This window comes from Oryctolagus cuniculus, chromosome 9 (genome assembly GCF_964237555.1).
Source record: "Oryctolagus cuniculus chromosome 9, mOryCun1.1, whole genome shotgun sequence".
NCBI classification, from domain to species: Eukaryota; Metazoa; Chordata; class Mammalia; order Lagomorpha; family Leporidae; genus Oryctolagus; species Oryctolagus cuniculus.
In genome coordinates, this window is record NC_091440.1 from 599321 (window position 1) to 622777 (window position 23457).

Here is a 23457-nt window from a genome sequence, read left to right on the forward strand (position 1 = left end):
TGTACAGTGTAGACTGGACATGGGGAGGCAGAGTAGGCAGTGTAGCCTGGACACAGGGAGGCTATGTGAGCAGTGTAGACTGGACACAGGCAGAGTGTGCAGTGTAGACTGGACACGGGTGTCAGGGTGGGCAGAGTAGACTGGAAACAGGGAGTCAGGGTGGGCAGTGTAGACTGGACACAGCGAGTCAGGGTGGGCAGTGTAGACTGGACACGGAGGCAGAGTGGGCAGTGCACAGCGCAGGAAGGCATAGCTGGCCCTGCTGGCTGAGCCCAGGGCCCTCTCCAGGGTGCAGTTAAGGCGCAAGCAGCTTCCCTGTGCCTGGAGGCAGCGCCAGCCTGAGAGGGAAGCCTGGGTCACCCATCAGCGCTGGGCGGATGCGTGCATGGGTCTGGCGGTTTTCCTTCAGACAGCTGAGATGTTCCTGGTGAGGTAAGGCTGCAGCAGCGAGGGCACTGTGTGTGCCGGGGCGCTGCGTGTGCCAGGGCACTGCGTGTGCCAGGGCGCTGTGTGTGCCAGGGCACTGCGTGTGCCAGGGCGCTGCGTGTGCCGGGGGACTTTGTGTGCCGGGGCGCTGCGTGTGCCAGGCACTGCGTGTGCCGGGGCGCTGCGTGTGCCGGGGGACTTTGTGTGCCGGGGCGCTGTGTGTGCCAGGGCGCTGCATGTGCCAGGGTGCTGCGTGTGCCGGGGTGCTGCGTGTGCACTGTCATTTATACCTGCCCCTCCCGGGACAGCCCCTCCTCCCTAAGGTGCTGGTGAGGTTGCCCATGCTGGCTGCACACAGTGCATCTGACCCAACCCCAGCTCTGTCACCAAAGGATACACAAAGAGGGAGAGTTGTACACACACATGTACACGCAGACTGTGTGTTCTGTACACATGTGTGCATGCTCAGACTGCATGTTTTGCACATGTGTGTGCATACTCATGCGTACTGCACATGTACACACAGACTGCATGTCCGGCACATCTGCACATATAGATTTGAATGTACTGCACACATGTGCCATCGCAGACTTGTGTATTCTGCACACACATGTACACAATCACAGATCTGCATTGCTGCACACACATGCAATCACAGCCTTGTGTGTTCTGCACATATATGCAACACAGCCTTGCATGTTCTGCACAATGCACATAACCACAGACTCACATATTCTGCACACACACACTATCATAAACTCATGTTCTGTACACACATGCACATAGATGTGTATGCCCTACACACACATGCATACACTTGTGTGTTCTGCATATGCGTGCACAGATTCACATGTTCCACACACATGTGCTCACTCTTATAGACCCATGTGCTGCACATGCATGTGGACACTATCAGACTCACATGTTCTGCACACATGTGCGCAGACTTACATGTTCCACACATGCACACACTATCATAGACCCGCATTGCTGCACATACATGCAGACTTGCATGCTGTGCACACGCGTGCACACAATCATAGACACGTGTGTTCTTAGAGCCGTTCTCTAAGGGTACTCGAGACTTCACAGTGGAGGCTGGAACTGTGGAAGCCGTGGAGTTCTTGCTTTTTAAAACTCTTTTAGTTCTCAATTGTTTTTTCATCTGATCTGAAAGGCAGAGACACAGAGAAGCCTGCAGCAGCTGCGGCTCACCAGGCCAAAAGCCAGGAGCCCAGAACTCCACCAGGTCTCCCCAGTGGGCGCCAGTGCCTGAGCCATCAGCTGCTGCCTCCCCCGTCCATGAGCCGGGAGCTGGGCTGGATGCACGGGAACTGGGCGGTGGAGCAGGTGCTCCCGTGGTCTGCGTGTGTCACAGCGGCTGCGACAGATGTGGGGTTTAGTTTCAGACCCTCATTCTGTATTTTCACCATGCACGTGTATAATCTCATTATGAAGGCCTAGTTTAAATACTGCTCATTTTAAGAACACAGCCTGGAATCAGAAGACCTGGCCTCTAACCTCGGCTCCGTGCCCGGAGGGCCTTGTGCTCACGGGGTGGTGCCCCACGCAGTCCCCAGCCACAGCCTCCTAGGAAGCCACCGTGGCCTGGAAGCAGGCTCAGAGAGAATCCAGGGAGGACAGAAAGGTGAAATGTGGACTGAAATGCGCAGCTCGCAGGGACACGCACTAGCGTTTCTTTTTCAGATTATTTATTTATTTCTTTATTTGAAAGGCAGAGTTACAGAGGCAGGGGCAGAGAGAGAGGGCTCTTCATCTGCTTGTTTGCTCCCCAAACGGCCACCGTAGCCAGGGTTGAGCCAGGCTGAAGCCAGGAGCTTCTTCCAGGTCTCCCACGAGGGTGCAGGGGTCCACACTCTTGGGCCATCTTCCTCTGCCTTCCCAGGCCATCCAGGCCATTAGCAGGGAGCTGGATCGGAAGTGGCACAGGCATGGCTAGAACCAGTGCCGGTATGGGGCGCTGGTGCTGTACGAGGTGGCTTACCCTGCTGTGCCACAGCACCGACCGCAACTTGCCACCTTTTAACACAGTTGATTTTTCCATTCTTACACTTTCATCCACACAGCAATGGTGCGAACAGCTGCGCGGGTGTTATTATCCCCGTGAGCTGGGCGTCCTGGGAGAGGAAGTGTTCACACTCCCACTGCTACCCCGTGCCCAGATGCCCGCAGCCCTAAAGTGGGGCTGGGAGGGAGCCCTGCCCCGCCCCTCGTGGCCTGGGCCTTCTCTGCTCTCCCACCCAGGGAAGACCCAGGCTGAAAGCCATTGGCTCAAACAAGATTCTTCAGCCTGTGAGGGCGAAGACACTGCCTTGGACCCCGGGTGGTAAGGGCCAGTCATTTTCACTTGTATTTTTATATGTATTTAAAGGCGGAGAGGGCCAGCGCTGTGGCTCACTTGGCTAATCCTCCGCCTGTGGTGCCGGCACCCCGGGTTCTAGTCCCGGTTGGGGCACCAGGTACTAGTCCCGGTTGCTCCTCTTCCAGTCCAGCTCTCTGCTGTGGCCGGGAGGGCAATGGAGGATGGCCCAAGTGTTTGGGTCCCTGCACGCACATGGGAGACCAGGAGGAAGCACCTGGCTCCCGGCTTCGGATTGGCGCAGCGCTGGCCGTAGCGGCCATTAGGGGAGTGAACCAGCGGAAGGAAGACCTTTCTCTCTGTCTCTCTCTATCTCTCACTGTCTAACTCTGCCTGTCAAAATAAATAAATAAATAAATAAAGGCAGAGAGACAGAGAGCTCCCACCTGCCAGTCACCCCACGAATGCCCGTTAACAGCCAGGCCAAAGCCGGGCTCTAGGGACTCTGTCCCATCCCCCACATGGCGGCAGGGACACAGTGTGGGCCCTCACTGCCACCTCCCAGTGTGCACACTCCCAGGAAGCTGGGGTCAGGAGCAGAGCTGGGACTTGAACCCAGGCATGGTAGCTGCCACGTCCAACTTCCTCACGAGGGTCAGAATCACCGTACACCTGCTCAGCTTCCAGAATATTCCAGAGTAATCTGCATGCATCGTCTCATTCAAGGCAAGCAAGGTAGGCACCGCCCCACCCCCAGCCCGCCCCACGACGCAGAGCGGTGCTGGCTCTGCCTGGTCTGTTCATCCCGTGCAACGCCTGGGGTTTATGGGGCCTTCAAAAACTCTGTAGAAAATGCATGTTACAAAAAACAAGTGCACAGAGTTTTTTAAGTTTCACAACCAAACATTTTTAATTACACTTTTCCATGAACATTTTTTAAGATTTATTTATTTGCCAGGCAGAGTTGCAATGGCGGGTGGGGGGCCACGGTAGTTGTCCATCTCTGGTTCACTCCCCAAAGGCTGCAGTGGCCAGGGCTGGGCCAGGCTGAAGCCAGGAGCCTCTTCCAGGTCTCCCATCTGGGTGGCAGGGCTTCTGCGGCTTTTCCCAGCCCAGCAGCAAGGAGCCAGGACATGAGCCGGCACCCACAGGGGTGCTGGTGTCTGCGGCTGTACCCGCTAGGCCACGACGCTGGCCCCTTCCCTGAACATTTAAAGCACCCTCGTGAGATAGGTGATCGAGGGATTGCTGCTTCAGGAAGTGATTTCTCTCCTGCACCAGCGTCTCTCGGAGTCCTGGCTCCTCTGCCGCTGCTCCAGCTCCTGTCAACGCACTCCCAGGGCACAGCAGTGAGGGCAAGAGCTCGGGTCCCTGCGGCACACGTGGGAGACCCAGCCTGGGTTCTGGGCCCCTGCATTCAGCCTGGCCCAACCTCGGCCGGTGCAGGCATCTGGGGAGCGGGTCAGCAGGTGGAGATCTCTGTCTTTTGGACAAAGTGAACACCCAGGCAGCAGGCAGCAGGACCCGGGTCTGCCGTCCTCCCCACGGGGCCACTTCGGCAGCTCTGCATCTGCGGGGCTTCTCGAGCCGCAGCCCAAGTGGCTCATGGGAGAAAGTGAGTGATCACAGCCTCTGTCGCCAGAGTACTTTCTAGAACGTTACTGCCATTATACAAATAGGCCCTCCTCACTAGAACCTTTAGAAAGCACAGGGGTTGTGAGGGAGCACACGGCCATGGGCTCCTGAGTGCGTGTTCCGCCAGTCCTGGGCAGCACCGTGCCTGAGTGTGGAAATAAGCACACCCCTACGTCTGCCAAAATGAATGACCCAGATACACCCTCTGTCTGGAGCAACCGGAGAGTCAGGCTCTGGGCACATTGGTTCCCTGGATGCTGGAATCAGTCCACGAATGGCACAGATCCCGGGAGGGACGTGAGGCCAGCTGTGGCCGGGGTCACCACCGAGGTCTCCAAGCCACAGTGCGGGGAAGGGCACTGAGGCAGAGCCTGCTGAGCCCACTCAGTGGATCCTGCCGAGTGTCCCTTGGGCATCTGGCCGGGCACTGGTCAGCCCTAGCCAGTCAGGAGGAACTCCCAGGGTTCTTCGCCCGCACGAACCAGGAAGCGCGCCTGTCCTCACCAGCAAGGCCACCCGGTTCACAGGGCACTGTAGGAACGCTGCTCTGGTCCTCAGAGTGAGACCCAACTCACCTTTTTTTTTTTTTAAGATTTATTTTTATTATTTTGAAAGGCAGAGTTACAAAGAGACGTAGAGACACACAGAGAGAGGTCTTCCATCTGCTGGTTCACTCCCCAGTTGGCCATAGTGGCCAGAGCTGCGCTGATCTGAAGCCAGGAGCCAGGAGCTTCTTCCAGGTCTCCCATGTGGGTGCAGGGGCCCAAGGACTTGGGCCACCTTCTGCTGCTTTCCCAGGCCATTAGAAAGGAGCTGGACTGGAAGTGGAGCAGCCAGGACTCAAACCAGTGCCCATATGGGATGTCACCGCTTCAGGCCAGGACCTTAACCCACAGGGCCACAGCGCCAGCCCCGAGACCCAACTCTTAGAAAGCAAGACTTGAAAAGGTCAATTATTTCCAAGCAATTAACTACACCCCAAGACAAAGCTCAAATATATCTGTAGGGATACGAAAATATCAGGACTCCCAAAGGAAAATTCACCACGGCTGGCGTTCGGTTGAGATCGCACTGGGCATGCAAAGAACGGGAACCCAGCCCAGAAGGAAGAGTCGAGTCAGTAGCACCTGCCGTGAGCTGACCCGGGGGCTCGGAGGGCCAGGCGGGGACCCCAGGCTCTGAAAGCTACGTGGAGACGTGGGAGGCGCAGAGACCGGAGCCACACTCCTTGAGATGAGAGCTGATGTCTGAGCTTGCCTCAAGAGCAGCTGATGAGACGTCTCAAAGAAAAGATCGGTGCCCTCGAGGGGGCAGCAACAGAGCTGCCCAGCGTGGCCCACGCACAGAGCCGCGGTCCAGACTACACAGGCGCCTGCGCAGCACAGAACAGCCCCAGAAATGCCTGGAAACTGCAGTCAAATGGCCAAAGTCCCAGCACGAGGATCACGAGGGGAACCACACCAGGCACAGAGCAGTCAAACCGCTCCGAGCGGCTGACACGGAGGCGGCAGAGGGACAGCGCAGGGAGGACAGAGTGGAGCCCCTCACCGGGGCTGGCCGCGGACGACTTCAGGTAGGAGTCAGGCATGAAGGCGAGCGGCCTTCCTCAGGACTACAGAGGTCGGTCCCTCAGGCAGACGGGGAGGGGGGAGCTGCAGCCACACGGGGCAGGGGAGAGAGAGAGAGAGAGAAGCTGAGACACATGGGCAGGTGAGAGAGAGAGAGAGGAGCTGCATCCACACGGGCAGGGGAGAGAGAGAGAGAGAGAGAGAGAGGAGCTGCATCCACACGGGCAGGGAGAGAGAGAGAGAGAGAGAGAGAGAGAGAGAGAGAGAGAGAGAGAGAGAGAGAGGAGCCGCATCCACTCGGGTATGTGTGAGAGAGAGAGAGCGAGAGTGGAGCCGCAGCCACACGGGCAGGGGTGTGTGAGAGAGAGCGAGTGGAGCTGCAGCCACACGGGCAGGGGTGAGAGAGAGAGAGCGCCCACCTCTGGCTCACACCCCCCGGATGCCTGAACAGCTGTGCTGGGCCATGGCTGAAGCCAGGAGGCAGACTCCATCCAGGTCTCCCAGGTGGGTGAGAGAAGTCATCGCCACAGCCTCCCAGGGCTCAGATCACGTGGGCAGTAACGAGTTAGGGATGCGCACGGAAGCCCAAGGCCTCCACGGAGACCACAGGCAGCAGCCAACAGAAGGGCTCACGCTGAATCCTTCAGACAACACCGAATCCCGCACTGGCAGGACAGCGCCGGAGGGCGACAGGTGAAGCCCATGGAAAACAAGCCAGCAACGGGCTGAATCACAGCCCCGGCGACATGGGCATCGGCCCTAGGGGCTCAGGATCCCACGCAGCAGGCGGAGCCGGCAGCCTGGAGGGAGAAGCAAGCCCCGCCCCAGGCCCCACACGCACGTGCACAAGTACCCGGAAGACAGGCGTGGTGCCTGCGTCGGTGCCACACACAGCGAGCGGCAGAGCCAAGACCGTGCTGGGGTGAAGAGGGCGGTCTCATCAGGGACGTGGGCAGGTTCTCAGGAGGCCAGCACAAGCCTACGTGACCAGTGCCCAGAGACCCCAGACACAGAGCAACCCGACAGCGTGGGAAGCGGACAAGTCCCAGCGACAGCAGACTCAGCAGCGAGTGGCGCCAGCCACTGCACTTTTCACTGCCCGGAACTAGAAAAATAAGAGCCAATCAGGCGCCAAGGCAGCAGAAGCAAGGGCATAACGAGTTTCAGAATGGAAATCAAAGAAGCCAAGAGCTGGTTCTTGAAGAAGATCAAAAAGGATAGGGTCCTCTCACAGGCCGGGTCCGACGAACCTGGGACGCCGCAAATGGCGCCGCCGCCACCGCGAGAGGGAGTCACGGACGAGGAAACACTGGCAACTTCACGCCAACGCGCGTGAAACGAACACATTCCGCGAAAGACAAACCCCAGCCATTCCCGCCACAGGAAGTGGCCCCTCCGAGGAAGGAGGTCACCAAGCAAACAGGCACCTGTGGCCTCCCGCCGAACGCCCCCAGACGCCTGCTGAACGCAATCTCCAGAGAACTGATGGGGAAGGGGCTCCCAAACCCCTCTCCGCTCTCGAGGCAGCGCTGTTGAAAGGATGGGGAGGGCGGCCAGGACTGGGCAGGAGCCCGGCCAGCACTGCACTGCGGGCGCACACAGAGGGCGGGCAGAGGCCTGTCCTGCCAAAGACAATGCACAGCCAGCACGTGAGCACCCAGCCCGCTCAGCGTCGGGCGTCAGAAAGCACAGGTAAACCCGCAATGGGCACCCTGCGTGTGCACGGGACGGCTGGGGTGAGGAAGGCGGAGCACAGCGAGTATCCCCGGGTGTGGAGCAGCCACCATCACCGGGGATGGGTCAACCCCCTTAGAAGCCAGCTTGGCAGCGTCTTAAAAAACGGAAATGTGATTGGGACTCTCCCTGACTACACACTTGCCTAAGAGAAAACAAAGCCACGTCCACTGGTGCCTCGTGTCCCCGCCAGCTCTGTTGGTAATGGCCCCAGGCTGAAACAGCCCGCTGAGGCTGGCACGGTGCTGTAGCCGGTAAAGCCACTGCCTGCACTGCTGCCATTCTGTAGGGTGCCGGTTCAAGTCCCAGCCGCTCCATGTCCAATCCAGCTCTCCGCTATGGCCTGGGAAGGCAGAGGAAGATGGCCCAAGTGTGTGGACCCCGGCACCCATGTGGGAGATGCAGAAGAAGCTCCTGGCTCCTGGCTTCAGACTGGCGCAGCTCCAGCCATTGCGGCTAGTTGGGGAGTGAACCAGCGGATGGGAGACCTCCCTCTCTCTGTCTCTCTGCCTCTCCTTCTCTCTGTGTAACTCTGACTTTCAAATAAATAAATAAATCTTAAAAAAAAAAAAAAAAAAGAAAAAGAAAGAAAGAGCCTGCCCACACGTCCACCAATAGGTACCTGGGGGACACCCCGGTGTCGACCCAGACAGTGGTCACCCATGAAAAGGGGACGCTGGAACACTGCTGCCGAGAGACAGAGCGAGGGGAGAGTGCGCTCTGTGTCACTGTATGAAGCCCGAGAACGTGCAGCTGTGCCCGGGCAGATCGGTGCCTGCTGGGAGGGGCAAGGGCCTGGGACAGCTGCCGGCCGCTGGACAGGGTCACTCTGTGACCAGGCGTGGCGTCACAGGGGACACGTGTCGAACCTCGCATGCCCCTCATTCTGTTAGGATAACGCTCACCCTGAGCAGGTGTTGTGGCGTAGCGGGTAAAGCCGCCACCTGCAACACCGGCATCCCCTATGGGCGCTGGGTCCAGTCCCGCCTGCTCCACTTCCGCTCCAGCTCCCAGCTAACGGCCTGGGAAAGCAGTGGAGGATGGCCCAAGTGCTTGGGCCCTGTACCCACATGGGAGGCCCAGCCCTGGCCGTCGTGAACAGTGGGGGAGTGAGGCAGCAGAGGGAAGACTGATCTCTTGTGTCCTCCATCCCTCTCTGTAACTCTGCCTTTCAAATAAATAAAATGAATCTTCATTAAAACAAGAAGAACGCTCAGTTCCGACGGAAGCGCACCGGGCACAAGCTCTGCCCTCACGCTTCCCCGAGGCAGGAACGTGTCTTTCACCGGCACATGCTCAGCCAAGGAAAGCCGGTTTTCAACAGCCGGGCCGCGTCCCAGCGTGAGGGTGCCGCGTGGCCTCCGTGCTGGCCGCCTGGAGGTTCGCCTGTCGGCCACTCGTTCAAGTCACACTCTGGCGAGCGCGTGGTTACACGCGGTTTTGCACTTTTCGAAGTATTTGTGAGGCCAGGCTGCCAGAGGTGGGACCGTTGGAGCAGCAGTGTGACGCAGGCGTCCCTGTCACCCGCAGGCTCGGGATTCGGAGCAGCCACCAAAGCCATGTGCATCGGCCTGAGGTACTGGAAGCCCGAGCGGCTGGACACCCTCATCGAGGTCAGCGTCGAGTGCGGCAGGATGACCCACAACCACCCCACAGGTACCGAGCTGCCAGCGGGGCCGCCCCGGCCTGCCCATGGGACTGCGGATTCGTGGGGGGCTTGACTTTTTCAATGTTTTCAACTTAAGAGTGGGACTGACGCTGAGTGCGGTGGTGCTGGAGAAAGTGTACAAGGGAAAGACTTCTCATTGGTTGCTGGTGTTGGTGCCCCTGGTGAAGCCAGGCTGGCATCAGGGACCCGGTTTGGTTGACATAGCGCTGTCGGCTGCGAGCCCAGGGAGCGGGCTCGGCCAGCCCACCAGCCCCGCCCCTCAGTTCCCTTGCCTGTTACAGGGCGACTGTAGCGAGGGAGCGCACACCCCTTCTTGGGCTGTGTGAGAAGACCCTAGGCTTCCCTGGGGTCCCTGCGGCATGGCCGGCTGCCTCCTGGGCCTTCTCCACACCCAGCCGCCCCGACAGGGAAGCAGCGGTCCTCACGGGAGGGCAGGCTGGGCGGCTACCACCACCAGTAGGACTGACACCGTCACAGCTGGTGTCACTGGGGCCGCCACCCTTTCCACTGCTGCCCTCCCTGACCACGATGGCTGCTGTGACCAGCACTACCGTCAGCCTCACTGCGGCCGTCAGCGGCTGGCACCATCACCACCGCCGCCCTCAGTGCCGCTACACCATGACCGTGCCGACCCTCGGCGCCATCCGCACTCCGGTCTGAGCAGGACCCAGTGGGCTGGCTGGCCGGCCGGGTGACAGCACCGCCTTTCTCTCCTTGACCTCCAGGCTTCCTGGGGTCCCTGTGCACAGCCCTGTTTGTGTCGTACGCCGTGCAAGGGAAGCCGCTGGTGCAGTGGGGGCGCGACATGGTGCGGGTGCTCCCGCGGGCCGAGGACTACTGCAAGAGGACCATCCGGCACATGGCAGGTGAGCCGGCCTCCCGCTCCTGTCACTCTGGCAGGCAGCGTCTGGCCTGAGGACTTTGCGGGGGTGGTGGACTGCACACCTCCTCATCCCGAGTCCGCCCTCTTCACCTCACGTTGCCCTGGGTTTTGTGAAGCCAAAGTCATCCCAGCATTCCCAGAGGCCCGAGTCCCAGGGTGGCCTGCACCCTCGTCCCAGCACCTGTCCTGGGACCTTCTGGTCTGCTGTGGCCAGGAAGACACGGCAGGAGCCAACGTCCCTCTGTGGCCGCCCGCCCCAGCCCCGATCTGATCTCAGCTCCGTGCTCCTGTAGGCGGGCGGTCTGTCGCCACCATCATGTCCCTGCACAGCTGGTGGGAGGGGCGACACGGGCCTGCGCTGAGTGCCCGCCTCCACCTGCAGCTCCTTGGAGGCTGTGGACGGTGACTGTGTTGTCAACTCTTTGCTGGGCCAGCAGCCTCCTGCAATGGTCTTCAGCCTCCTGACGTCTCTAGGGCTTAGACCGCGAGCTATTAATCAGGAACGGCGAAGCCCCTCCCTCCCAACTTTGCAGACACAGTGTTCAATTCACGAAGATGCGCAGGTTCAGAATTTGTGGAGGATACACTGAAAGCCTTCCGTTGCCGCCCTCATTTGAGGAGAGAGTTAAGCGACTCTGGAGCTTGACTTCCGCCCATCGCTGCTCCCTTACTGTTCCGAGACAACGGCAGGAGTCAGCATTGCCCTGTTCCTGGCACAGTCGCTCCGTGTCTCCTGAGCGGCGGGAGCTCAGTGCTTTGTGCACCTGCAGACGGAGGGAGACATCCTACCTCCCTCCCTCATCCACTCCGGCTGGACGGCCATCACCTCCGACACAGTCGCTCTCTTCTTCCCTTTAGAATACCAGGAGCACTGGTTTTACTTTGAAGCTAAGTGGCAGTTTTATTTGGAGGAAAGAAAGATCAGTGAAGACACAGAAAACAAAGCCATCTTTCCCGACAATTATGATGCAGAGGAGAGAGACAAGGTAAGTGTCACCTCCACACTGGGGCAATGCCTGGCACTGCTGTGGTGCTCAACAGGTACAAACAAGGGGGCGGAGAACGGACGCATGGATGGACGGTGGGTGGATGAGTGGGTGGGTGGAGTGTGGGTGGGTGGAATGGTGGACGAGTGGATGAGTGGGTGCATGGATGGATATGCAGGTAGGTAGAATGGTGGTCAGGTGGATGAGTGGGTGGGTGGATGGGTGGACAGGTGGATGAGTGGGTGCATGGATGGATAAGTGGGTGGATGAGTGGGTGGACAGGTGGTGAGTGGATGTGTGGGTGGATAAGTGGGTGGGTCAATGGGTGGACAGGTGGATGAGTGGGTGGGTGGATGGATGAATGGGTGGACAGGTGAATGAGTGGGTGCATGGATGGATGAGTGGTTGGGTCAATGGGTAGACAGGTGGATGAGTGGGTGGGTGGATGGACGAGTGGGTGGGTGGGTGGATGGACGGACGGATGGCTAGATAGCTAGATACACAGAGGAATGGATGGAGGGATGCAAGCAGGGAGGGATAAAGGAGGGAGGGACGAATGGACGATAAATGGATGGGTGACTGGGGCTAATGAGCGAGTGACAGCCTGTGGGGACACACGTTGCTCTGACGCACACGGCTGTGACATACGCTGATGTCTCTGCCTCTGACCTGGGTTACCCCTTCAGACCTACAAGAAGTGGAGCTCTGAGGGCCGAGGGGGACGACGAGGCCACGACGCCCCCATGATAGCCTACGACGCCCTCCTTGCTGCGGGCAGCAGTTGGGACGAGCTGTGTCGCCGTGCCATGTTCCATGGAGGTGAGAGGGCCCCTCAGGGCGTCCTGGGGCCAGACACGGAGCGGGCAACCTCTGGGCCCCAGCAGTGGCTTCTATTTCTGGAAGCTGGCCCTGCTGGCCACTGTCCCAGCATGCACCTGCAGGAACGCCACAGGCTCCAGGCGCCTGCCCTGGAGAGGCCAGCCCACTGTGCTCGGGAGGACAGCGTGGCCATCGGGCTCCTCTCCCTCACTGCCCCGGCTCGAGACTCAGAGTTTGCCCCCTGACCACGTGGGGGCTGTGAGGCCTCCTCACGCCTCCTTGCTTCTGCAGCCTCTGCACAGCTCAGATCAGTTTAGAATCAGGGGTCCTGGGTTGGGGTGGCACCACCCCTGGGTGCTGTGCCCTTGAAGTGAGATAGCAAGCACGCACCTCACTCCACATGGCACAGGGCCCTGGCGGGAGGGAGAGGTGCTGTCACGAGGGCTGGGTCTGGTCTCTCCTGCCAGGTGGAGGCGCTAACACTGCCTGGGGCCAGGTGCGGGAGCTCCTGGGGGGCCCGGGGACACCCAGCCGAGGACAGAATGAAGGACCTAAGTGGGGCATGTGGGGTCGGACGCAGGAGCTGGGCTGGAGGTTCTGTGCTGTGCAGTCTCCTTTGTGGGCACAGGGGATGGATGCCAAGTCCCTGAGGCGGGCAAGTGTGCGGGCAACGTGATGGGGTAGGGAGATGGCCAAGGGGGCCCAGCAGAGCCTGGGGGAGGCCCTGCTCGGAAAGGTCCTCTCTGACCGGGCCCCCGGGCAAGTGCTCTGTACAGCCTCGTACGCTTTGCCGTCCACTCCTACTAGAAAGTTCTGTGTGGGACAGAACTTTGTTGCACAGCTGAAGATAGGAATCAGGGTGGGGAGATGCCCAGCAAACCCTGGCCCTCCTTCTGCCTGGCCAGTGCGTGTCCTGGGCAGGGAGCAAGGGCGGGGGCGAGAGCTGCCCATTGGCCAGGGGTCTGTGTCCAGCCTTCCCTCAGGGCCAGCCCCCAGCCTGTGTCCACTCCTGGAGTCCCCTGCTGTGGCCCCTCACCTCCCCCCACCCACTGCAGCCCCAGCCTCATCAAGACCAGCTTCTCTTTCCCACGCATGTGCACGTGTGTGCGTGTGTGTACGTGCAAGCAGACGTGTGTGAAAAGGACAGAACTCAGCGATGCCCTGAGTGTGGAGGTGGGGGAAGCGTGATCCACAGGTGCTGAGGGGTCCAGCCCCAGAGACGCGGGGTGAAGTGCTTCTCACTCCCGTCCCTGGTCACACCCCGAGCCCTGCCGCAGCCTCCGGCTGGGAGCACACCCCAGGTCTCCCGGGTACCTGGGCCCCCACTGCTGCCTCCCAGGGCCACGTTAGCAGGAGCAGGGCCGGAACTTGAGCCCAGGCACTCTGACGTGGGGTTGGGCAACTCAACCACCAGGCCAAACGCCTGCTCCCCACGCTATTTTCCTTTATTATTATTATTCTCAGCAGGGAAATCTCCGAAGCCTCCTGTACTGCTAAAGTGATCGTTCCACATTCCCTGCTTCGCCGATTTTAAAAATGGATCCCTTGGCCGGCGCTGCGGCTCGCTAGGCTAATCCTCCTCCTGCGGTGCTGGCACCCTGGGTTCTAGTCCCGGTCGGGGCGCCAGATTCTGTCCCGGTTGCCCCTCTTCCAGGCCAGCCCTCTGCTATGGCCAGGGAGTGCAGTGGAGGATGGCCCAAGTGCTTGGGCCCTGCACCCCATGGGAGACCAGGAGGAAACACCTGGCTCCTGGCTTCAGATAGGCGCGGTGCGCCGGCCACAGCACGCCGGCCGTGGCGGCCATTGGAGGGTGAACCAATGGCAAAAGGAAGACCTTTCTCTCGGTCTCTCTCTCTCACTGTCCACTCTGCCTGTCAAAAAAAAAAAAAAAAAAAAAGGATCCCAAGGGAGTCGAGCAGCTTGCCCAAGCGCCGACCCCGAGACAGAGCGGGAGGCAGACAGAGCGGGAGGCAGACGTGTGCAGGCTGGATGGCACCTCCTTCACAGCGGTGTCCCGGGGGGGGAGGGGCCATGGGACACAGTGGTGGGGGGGGCTGGCTGAGGGCCGCCCAGGAAGGCCATGGGGGCGGCACTGGCACAGGCCCGCGTTTGCCGTTTCAGGTGAGAGCGGGGCCACGGGCACGATCGCCGGCTGCCTGTTCGGACTGCTGTACGGCCTGGACGCCGTCCCCAGGGGCCTCTACCAGGGGCTGGAGCACCAGGCACGGCTGCAGGACCTGGGCGCGGCCCTCTACCGCCTGTCCACCGAGGAGAAGTAAAGCTACTCTGGTTCCCTCCTAGGCAGCAGGCCCCAGAGTCCACACCACCCAAAGTCCTCAGTGAGGGTACCCCAGGGTTCACACCAATCATGGTCCTCAGAGAGAGTGTCCCAGCGTCTACACCACCCACGGTCCTCAGTGAGGGTACCCCAGCGTCCACACCACCCATGGTCCTCAGAGAGGGTGTCCCAGCGTCCATACCACCCACGGTCCTCAGAGAGGGTGTCCCAGGGTTCACACCACCCACGGTCCTCAGTGAGGGCAGCTCCAGCGTCCACACCACCCACAGTCCTCAGTGAGACGGCCCCAGTATCCACACCACCCACGGTTCTCAGTGAGACGGCCCCAGCATCCACACCACCCACGGTCCTCAGAGAGGGTGTCCCAGGGTTCACACCACCCACGGTCCTCAGTGAGGGTGCCCCAGTGTCCACACCACCCACGGTCCTCAGTGAGGGTGCCCCAGTGTCCACACCACCCACGGTCCTCAGTGAGGGTGACCCAGCGTCCACACCACCCATGGTCCTCAGTGAGGGTGACCCAGCGTCCACACCACCCACGGCCCTCAGAGAGGGTGTCCCAGTGTCCACACCACCCACGGTCCTCAGTGAGACGGCCCCAGCGTCCACACCACCCACGGTTCTCAGTGAGACGGCCCCAGCGTCCACACCACCCACGGTTCTCAGTGAGGGTGTCCCAGTGTCCATACCACCCACGGCCCTCAGTGAGACAGCCCCGTCGTCCACACCACCCACGGCCCTCAGTGAGACAGCCCCGTCGTCCACACCACCTGCGGTCCTCAGTGCGGGTGCCCCAGGGTTCACACCACCCACGGTCCTCAGTGAGGGTGTCCCAGTGTCCACACCACCCGCGGTCCTCAGTGAGGGCGGCCTCGGCGTGCACACCACCCACGGTCCTCAGTGAGACAGCCCCGTCGTCCATACCACCCGCGGTCCTCAGTGCGGGTGCCCCAGGGTTCACACCACCCACGGTCCTCAGTAAGACAGCCCCGTCGTCCACACCACCTGCGGTCCTCAGTGAGGGTGCCCCAGGGTTCACACCACCCACGGTCCTCAGTGAGGGTGTCCCAGTGTCCACACCACCCGCGGTCCTCAGTGAGGGCGGCCTCGGCGTGCACACCACCCACGGTCCTCAGTGAGACAGCCCCGTCGTCCACACCACCCGCGGTCCTCAGTGCAGGTGCCCCAGGGTTCACACCACCCACGGTCCTCAGTAAGACAGCCCCGTCGTCCACACCACCTGCGGTCCTCAGTGAGGGTGCCCCAGGGTTCACACCACCCACGGTCCTCAGTGAGGGCGGCCCCGGCATGCACACCACATCTTCAGCAGGGCAGGCCGCCTAGTGGGCTGCAGCCTGGTGTCAGGCCCAGGCTCAGGACCCAGCTGCCTGAGGAAACCACCGTTTGTCCTGTGAGTGTCTCGTTCACCTGCACCAAACCTTTGGCACCGCTGATGTCCCCTAGGTCTGCCACTCAGACTTGCAAATACAGTGTAACCAGCGGCCTCCCGGGCCACGGGTGTGTTTTATTGTCGCACAGCGGGTGCACCACTCCCCGCAGTGACCCAGCGACAGCCCCGCCCGCCCGTCGGTGGGCAGACCTACCACCTCACCACGCACGCGACCTGGGCCGCAGCTCGGTGCACTTGGCCCTCATGACAGAAAGTCAGTGCGCTTTCCCTCCAGGGCCCGTGTTTTCAGAAACACCCGCACTCTAAGGTCGACCCGTGGGGAATGGCTCATGGGGAAGACAGGCCGTGAGCTGCCCATGCTGTTCCTGGTGTCTCCGGGGCGCGCGGCAGAGATGTCTGGCTGGGAGAGACCTGGGAGGGAGAACACCGGTTCTGCGGTCCCACGTGACTGTGGGCAGGGCCTTCTGTGGCGCAGGCGAGTACAGGCGGCATGCACCCCGTGCTGTGGGGCAGGATGGGACTCCCGCAGCCCCACAGGGGAACGAGGCTGGGGCAGGTGGCAGGGGTGCAAATCAGACCCTCCCTTCATGGCGGGGATGGTGGGATTCTGTCTAAGGGGACAGCTGACAAGAGCCCCCAGCGGCCAGGCCCAGAACATGACGGAGACCACCGTGGCAGGCACGTCCCGGGGTGGGGAAGGGTGGAGGAGGCAGGGCGCCGCGCTGGGCCCGGCAGGCTGATGTTGCTCCCGTTTCTAAACAGCTTGTGGTTCCTTCTAAGCGTTGCTTCTGACTGCAACAGTGTTTTGTGTCCAGTATCTCTGAAATGCTGATGATCTTAGATGTTCTGTCCCCAGTTTAATCCTCCGAGCGCCCCTAACAGGGCGGTGTGGCTGCAGGGCCTTGGGGTGGCGCACGCCGTAAGTCGCGCCTGAGGCCCGGGTGAGCTCTCAAGGCAGGCGTGGGTGGGGCGGGTGACCCGCTGCACCTGCTTCCCCCACATCCGTCAGCAGTACCCCTTGCGGTGGCTTGGGTGGGGGGGACAGCGCGGATGGCCTCCTCGCAGGTGTAGCAGGCCCCGTGCCAGGGTTCTGTGGCCTGGTGCCCGGGGGAGGCCACGTGTGGACAGTGTGCATCAGGAGAGGGGTGCTTTTCCTCGGAAGTTCTTCTCCCCGCATCTTCACATCTGAGGACCAGCAAGAGGCAGGAGTGGCAGGTGCCGCGTTCTGTCCTGACCGTGCGGGGAGCACTCGGGTCACTCGGCTGCAGGAGTCGACCGCAGTGTGCGCTGGGGCCTCCCTAGGGTGAGGCGGCCCCACCCCGTCCGTCCCACTGCGCTGGGGTCCACGCACTCTGCCTCCTGCAGCGCGGGTGCTGACGCGCGGGGTGTGTAGCCGAGGGGTCGGCTGGAAGAGGGGGTGAGTTTCTCACCCAGAGCAAAGCAGCAGGTGTGAGAGCAATCTGGTCAGGTGACGGCCCAGCCCAGGCCCTCAACCCCGGAGTGACCTGTGTGACGCCAGCCCCGCTCACCCGAGCGGCCGGGAAATCAACCCAGGGTCAGTGACGGAACGGGAAACGCCCACAAGGACCTCAGAGCAAGTCTCCTTCACCCAAAAACTCACCCGGGGCCACACCAGCTCAGCTTAAACCCCCGATGGAAGCGACCTGGGGACCAGCACTGGGAGTGACTCTGGGACCAGTACTGGGAGTGACCCTGGGACCAGCACTGGGAGTGACCCTGGGACCAGCACTGGGAGTGACCCTGGGACCAGCACTGAAAGTGACCCTGGGACCAGCACTGGGAATGACCCTGGGACCAGCACTGGAAGCCACCCTGGGACCAGCCCTGAAAGTGACCCTGGGACCAGCACTGGGAGTGACCCTGGGACCAGCACTGAAAGTGACCCTGGGACCAGCACTGGGAGTGACCCTGGGGACCAGCACTGGGAGTGACCCTGGGACCAGTACTGGGAGTGACCCTGGGACCAGCACTGGAAGCCACCCTGGGACCAGCCCTGAAAGTGACCCTGGGACCAGCACTGGGAGTGACCCTGGGACCAGTACTGGGAGTGACCCTGGGACCAGCACTGGGAGTGACCCTGGGACCAGCCCTGGGAGTGACCCTGGGACCAGCCCTGGGAGTGACCCTGGGATCAGCACTGGGAGTGACCCTGGGACCAGCACTGGGAGTGACCCTGGGACCAGCCCTGGGAGTGACCCTGGGATCAGCACTGGGAGTGACCCTGGGACCAGCACTGGAAGCCACCCTGGGACCAGCACTGGGAGTGACCCTGGGACCAGCACTGGAAGCCACCCTGGGACCAGCCCTGGGAGTGACCCTGGGACCAGCACTGGGAGTGACCCTGGGACCAGCCCTGGGAGTGACCCTGGGATCAGCACTGGGAGTGACCCTGGGACCAGCACTGGGAGTGACCCTGGGACCAGCACCACAGCGCGGCCTCGTCCTCAAGCCCTGACTGTGCACGCGTTGCCAGTTAAAACCAAATGAGCCATCGCACACCCGGCACAGCTCAGGGTGAGAACCCACACGTGGCGACATTTCCCTGTCACAGCGAGGGGGCACATGGCCCTGCCCATCAGCCTGAAGCCGGGTTGTTTCCAGGGAGACACAGGCGTCCGGGTCCTCTGACCCCCCGTTAGCACAGCCTCTCCTGGCAGGAGACAGCCAGCAGCCGTGCACAACCTCGTGGCTCGGCCACACCGGGGCTGTCACAGCCGAGCTGGCGGCTTCAGGCCCGCTGGGAGGGAGATCCCCTCCCCCCCCCCCGCAGAAGGCCCCTGCCCCCAGCCCCAGCGTCCGTTTCCATACTCAGGAATCCAACACGGATTTATCTGCAGAACATCGGGAAGTTCCGACTTGTCTCGGTCTATAACCCACCTCACGGAGACCCTGCTCCGGTCTGGAGCCTGGCCCAGGCTGCTGCTCTCGCTGCGACAGTGACTTGCCAAATGGACCCTGGGCCCCAGTGGTCACCGCAGGGGAAGCCGGGCTCCAGGCAGTGCTGCTGGCTCATGGATGACCGCCCGGCCGCAGAGGTCACTCCCCACTGGCCTTTGCTAAAGCTTCGTGGACCCACACCCTGGCCTGGGCTCTGAGCTCTCGACAGCCAGGCAGACCGTCTGTCCTGTGAGGACCAGTGGAGCCCAGGAGGGCACCGGGCAGATGGCCCCGTCCCCTCCGCTCGCCTGCCCCAGGACACTGCTGGGTGCTGGTGTGCGGGGGCGGGGCTGAGGGGGCCCGGCCTCCCTGGTCCTTGTGGCCTGGTAGGGATGGACACAGCAGCCATTGCCTTGAGACTCACAGGCTCGTGTGTCCACAGGCATCGCTGTGTACCACGGAGGACAGAGGTGAGGACGTGGCTGCCTGTCTGGTCCGGGGTGTCACTGTGTGCCAGTGTAGACAGAGGTGAGGACACGGCTGCCTATCTCTGGTCATTGCATGTCCCAGGGTGTCGCTGTGTGCCAGTGTAGATGGAGGTGAGGACACGGCTGCCCATCTCTGGTCATTGTGTGTGCCATTGTAGACAGAGGTGAGGACGTGGCTGCCTGTCTGGCCCGGGGTGTCACTGTGTGCCAGTGTAGACAGAGGTGAGGACACGGCTGCCCGTCTCTGGTCACTGTGTGTCCCAGGGTGTCACTGTGTGTCAGTGTAGACGGAGGTGAGGGCGTGGCTGCCTGTCTGGTCACTGCGTGTCCCAGGGTGTCGCTGTGTGCCAGTGTAGACAGAGGTGAGGACGAAGCTGCCTATTTCTGGTCACTGCGTGTCCCAGGCTGTCGCTCTGTGCCAGTGTAGACAGAGGTGAGGACGTGGCTGCCTGTCTGGTCACTGAGTGTCCCTAGGAGTCGCTTGTGCGAGGAAGACTCCGTGGGGCGGGGGCACTGAGCCCCAGCCCTGTGCAGAGGTGCTCCAGAGGCAGATGTGAGGCCTTGGGTGGGACACGCACCACAGACCTCCTGCGAGCAGGTGACAGGGCCGCCATGGGCCAGGCCACCAGAGAAGCAGACAGGTGTGTGCTGAGGGCAGGCGCAGGGCGGTTGAGTCCCCAGGCGGGGCGGGGCGGGCTCGTGCGGTGCCATCACTCACTGCAGCTGTGGTTCATTTCCCAAGGGCACCTGAGCATCTTGGGGTGGGGGCAGGAGAGCCTGAGACCCCCTCCGAGGGGGGTGGAGGGTGCCCCCACCTGGGCACAGCGCGGCTCCGACTGGCCTCGGGATGCAGGGGGCCGCGGAGGGCAGGACGGTGATGGGGGCCCTGCTGGCGGCCACTCCACAGTGCACTCGTGGGCCTGAGGGTGTGGCCGGGTGGGCCAGGCGTCCCCTGAGAGCGCGGGGTCTGCCGAGGCCCCTGGCTGAGCAGGAAGGTGGCGTCCAGCCCAGGCGCGGGCCTGGGGGTGTCTCCCCGCGGGCTTCCCGGCCCCTCTGATACGCTCTCAGTGACTCTCACCGCTGGCTGGCTGAACATGGAAGGCTCGCGGCGCGGCTCATGCCGGCCCTGGAGGAGCGCACTCCACTCTGCCAGGGCCACGTCTGCTGCATCCAGGGTCGTGACCAGGCCCAGGCGCCTCCATGCCCCCCGCCGGCTCAGGGCCACTGACAGAGTCTGCGCAGTCTGCACAGGTCCAGGCTGTTGAGTGCCACGAGGTGCCCCAGCCATCGTCCCGGGGGCGCACAAGTGGGTGTGACGGGAAACGCAGGCCTCGCAAAACGTGCTTGGCTGCTCTGCTCTGAGGGCCACACTGCCACCCCAACCCAGGCCCTCACAGATCACCTGGGGAAGGGTTTTGAGGGATGAGTAGGAGTCTGCTGGGAGGGAAGGGACTGCTCCAGGCCCAAAGGCCCAGCATGCAGACCTGCAGCCAGAAGGCAGGTTCAGCTCCCGGGTCAGGTGGTGTAGCCAGTGGCCTCGCGTGGGTGTGGCTCCCCTGTCCTCTCCTGCTGGGGGCCCACCCCCATCCTCAGCCCATAGGGCCCAGAGCACAGCTGAGCTCCTCTGCAGGAGCATTCCCAGGGGGCACACATGCCTTCTGGAACCTGCTGGAACCTTCCCCAGAGCTGGAGACAAGAGCCCGCTGCAGTGGGCACAGGGAGTCAGGCCTCCTTCTAGTGGCCGTTAGCTTCGCTGGTTGCCCAATGCTGCCCTGGAACCGGGCCCAGCTGTGTCACTGGTCACCAGGGCCAAGGAACGTGGACCTGCTGTGGCCGCTGTGCTGGGCGTGGGCCCGCTGTGACGTCCGAGCTGTGAGAAGCACCGAGAAGTGACCACGGCACTCCCAGACCAGCGCTCTGCGCGGAACCGTGTCTGCAGAGCCCTGGGCTTCCTCCTGCCTGTGCGCCTCCGGGCACGACCACTCGCATTCCCGTCTCTCTGCCCAGAGCACGGAGCTCCAACACCGTCCACGAGGGTGAGCTTCACGGCCTTGGCCCGCCGGCCAGCACATGCCCACGGCGTGTGGTCAGTGTGGCTATTTCAGTCCTCGTAGTGACTCAGCGCCACAGTCATGCACACACTGAAATAGCCCAGAGAGCAGCAGCTGCTGTGTGCCGGGGCTCCGGGGAGGTGGCTGGGCCTGCCGGAGGCCCGGCACGTGGTCTCTTCAGGCCTGTGGCTCCCACTACCTCCACAGCTCAGACCCACCATCCCCACTGCCACCCGCTCTCCACGGGGCTGGGGCTCAGGCATCCAGCAGTGAGCAGAGACCACACGGGCCCACACGGAGCATGGCTGGGGCTCAGGTGTGCAGCAGAGACCACACGGGCCCACACAGAGCATGGCTGGGGCTCAGGCACTTGACAGAGACCACACGGGCCCACACGGAGCATGGCTGGGGCTCAGGCACCTGACAGAGACCACACGGGCCCACACAGAGCATGGCTGGGGCTCAGGTGTGCAGCAGAGACCACACGGGCCCACACGGATCATGGCTGGGGCTCAGGCACCTGACAGAGACCACACGGGCCCACACGGAGCATGGCTGGGGCTCAGGCACCTGACAGAGACCACACGGGCCCACACAGAGCATGGCTGGGGCTCAGGTGTGCAGCAGAGACCACACGGGCCCACACGGATCATGGCTGGGGCTCAGGCACCTGACAGAGACCACACGGGCCCACATGGATCATGGCTGGGGCTCAGGCACCTGACAGAGACCACACGGGCCCACACGGAGCATGGCTGGGGCTCAGGCACCTGACAGAGACCACACGGGCCCACACGGAGCATGGCTGGGGCTCAGGTGCCCAGCAGAGACCACACGGGCCCACACAGAGCATGGCTGGGGCTCAGGTGCCCAGCAGAGACCACACGGGACCTCACGGAGCACGGCTGGGCTCAGGCACTTGACAGAGACTACACGGGCCCACACGGAGCATGGCTGGGCTCAGGCACTTGACAGAGACTACACGGGCCCACACGGAGCATGGCTGGGCTCAGGCACTTGACAGAGACTACACGGGCCCACACGGAGCATGGCTGAGGTTCGGGCACCTGACAGAGAGCACACGGGCCCACACGGAGCATGGCTGGGCTCAGGCACTTGACAGAGACCACACGGGCCCACACGGAGCATGGCTGGGCTCAGGCACTTGACAGAGACCACACGGGCCCACACGGAGCATGGCTGAGGTTCGGGCACCTGACAGAGAGCACACGGGCCCACACGGAGCATGGCTGGGCTCAGGCACTTGACAGAGACCACACGGGCCCACACGGAGCATGGCTGAGGTTCGGGCACCTGACAGAGACCACACGGGACCTCACGGAGCATGGCTGGGGCTCGGGCACCCAGCAGAGACCACACGGGCCCACACGGAGCATGGCTGGGCTCAGGCACTTGACAGAGACCACACGGGACCTCACGGAGCATGGCTGGGGCTCAGGTGTGTAGCAGAGACCACACGGGCCCACACGGAGCATGGCTGGGCTCAGGTGTGCAGCAGAGACCACACGGGCCCTCACAGAGCATGGCTGGGGCTCAGGCGTGTAGCAGAGACCACACGGGCCCACACGGGCCCACACGGAGCGTGGCTAACCAGGAGCCGCAGATGTGCCACGTGCTGCCACAGCAGAGGGCAGGTCCCAAGGGACAGGAGCTGAGTGACCCTGAGAGGCACTGCTGAGGAGAGCGGGAGGTGGACCTCACGGGGGAGCCAGGAGGGCACAGGACGGTGGCCACGGCCGAGCTTCCGGCAGCTGAGGCCTTGGAATGAGCAGAGGCCCTGGAAGAGGAGGATCGGGGGTCCCGGGGTCCCGTGGCCGTCAGGAGCCTGGACTCCACCCTGAAACAGTGGGCGGCCCCTGCTGGAGCAGGCCTCCTTGCTGGGCCCGGGTGCAGAGCTGGGGGCCTCAGGCCAGCGTGGAGGCGGAGACTGGGGACGCAGTCTGCTAGCCAGAGGTGGCACCGGGTGGGAGCAGCCGACAGAGGACAGTCGGGCCTGGGGCTCCACCTACCCAGCAGGGGACACGAGGTGAGGGCGGCTGGGTTCGGTCACGTGACTTGATGCCTTTAAGACCCCAGACGTCCTGCCAGACACTCTGACCTGGACAGCAGAGGGGCAGCCCTGCGCTGCTGAACTGAGCGGCCATCAGCTGAGAGGTGCCCGTGGTCACTCACAGCCCCGCGGCTGAGGCCAAGTGGCTGCCCCACTGCTGCAGAGACCGCGTGGGAACTGCAGGCCGGGGGACGGGCAC

At 62.4% G+C, this 23457-nt stretch overlaps 1 protein-coding gene across 5 annotated transcripts in view; it reads left to right on the forward strand.

Moving 5' to 3' along the window:
* The window catches only part of ADPRHL1 (ADP-ribosylhydrolase like 1), a 34613-nt gene that overhangs the window by 5668 nt on the left and 5488 nt on the right, over positions 1-23457 (forward strand). For 2 of the 5 annotated variants that reach the window (XR_011378687.1, XR_011378688.1), the window contains exons 3-8: positions 9214-9339; positions 10078-10218; positions 11094-11221; positions 11908-12040; positions 14162-15451; positions 15607-15843. Coding sequence is in view for 3 of the 5 variants with exons in the window: in XM_051841684.2 (XP_051697644.2) it covers positions 9214-9339; positions 10078-10218; positions 11094-11221; positions 11908-12040; positions 14162-14315 (682 nt within the window). In the remaining 2 variants the exon portion in view is untranslated. Of the gene's footprint in view, positions 1-5817; positions 5955-9213; positions 9340-10077; positions 10219-11093; positions 11222-11907; positions 12041-14161; positions 15452-15606; positions 15844-23457 lie in introns of those variants that run through there. The other 3 variants (XM_051841684.2, XM_051841685.2, XM_070048533.1) reach the window with 2 other exon arrangements.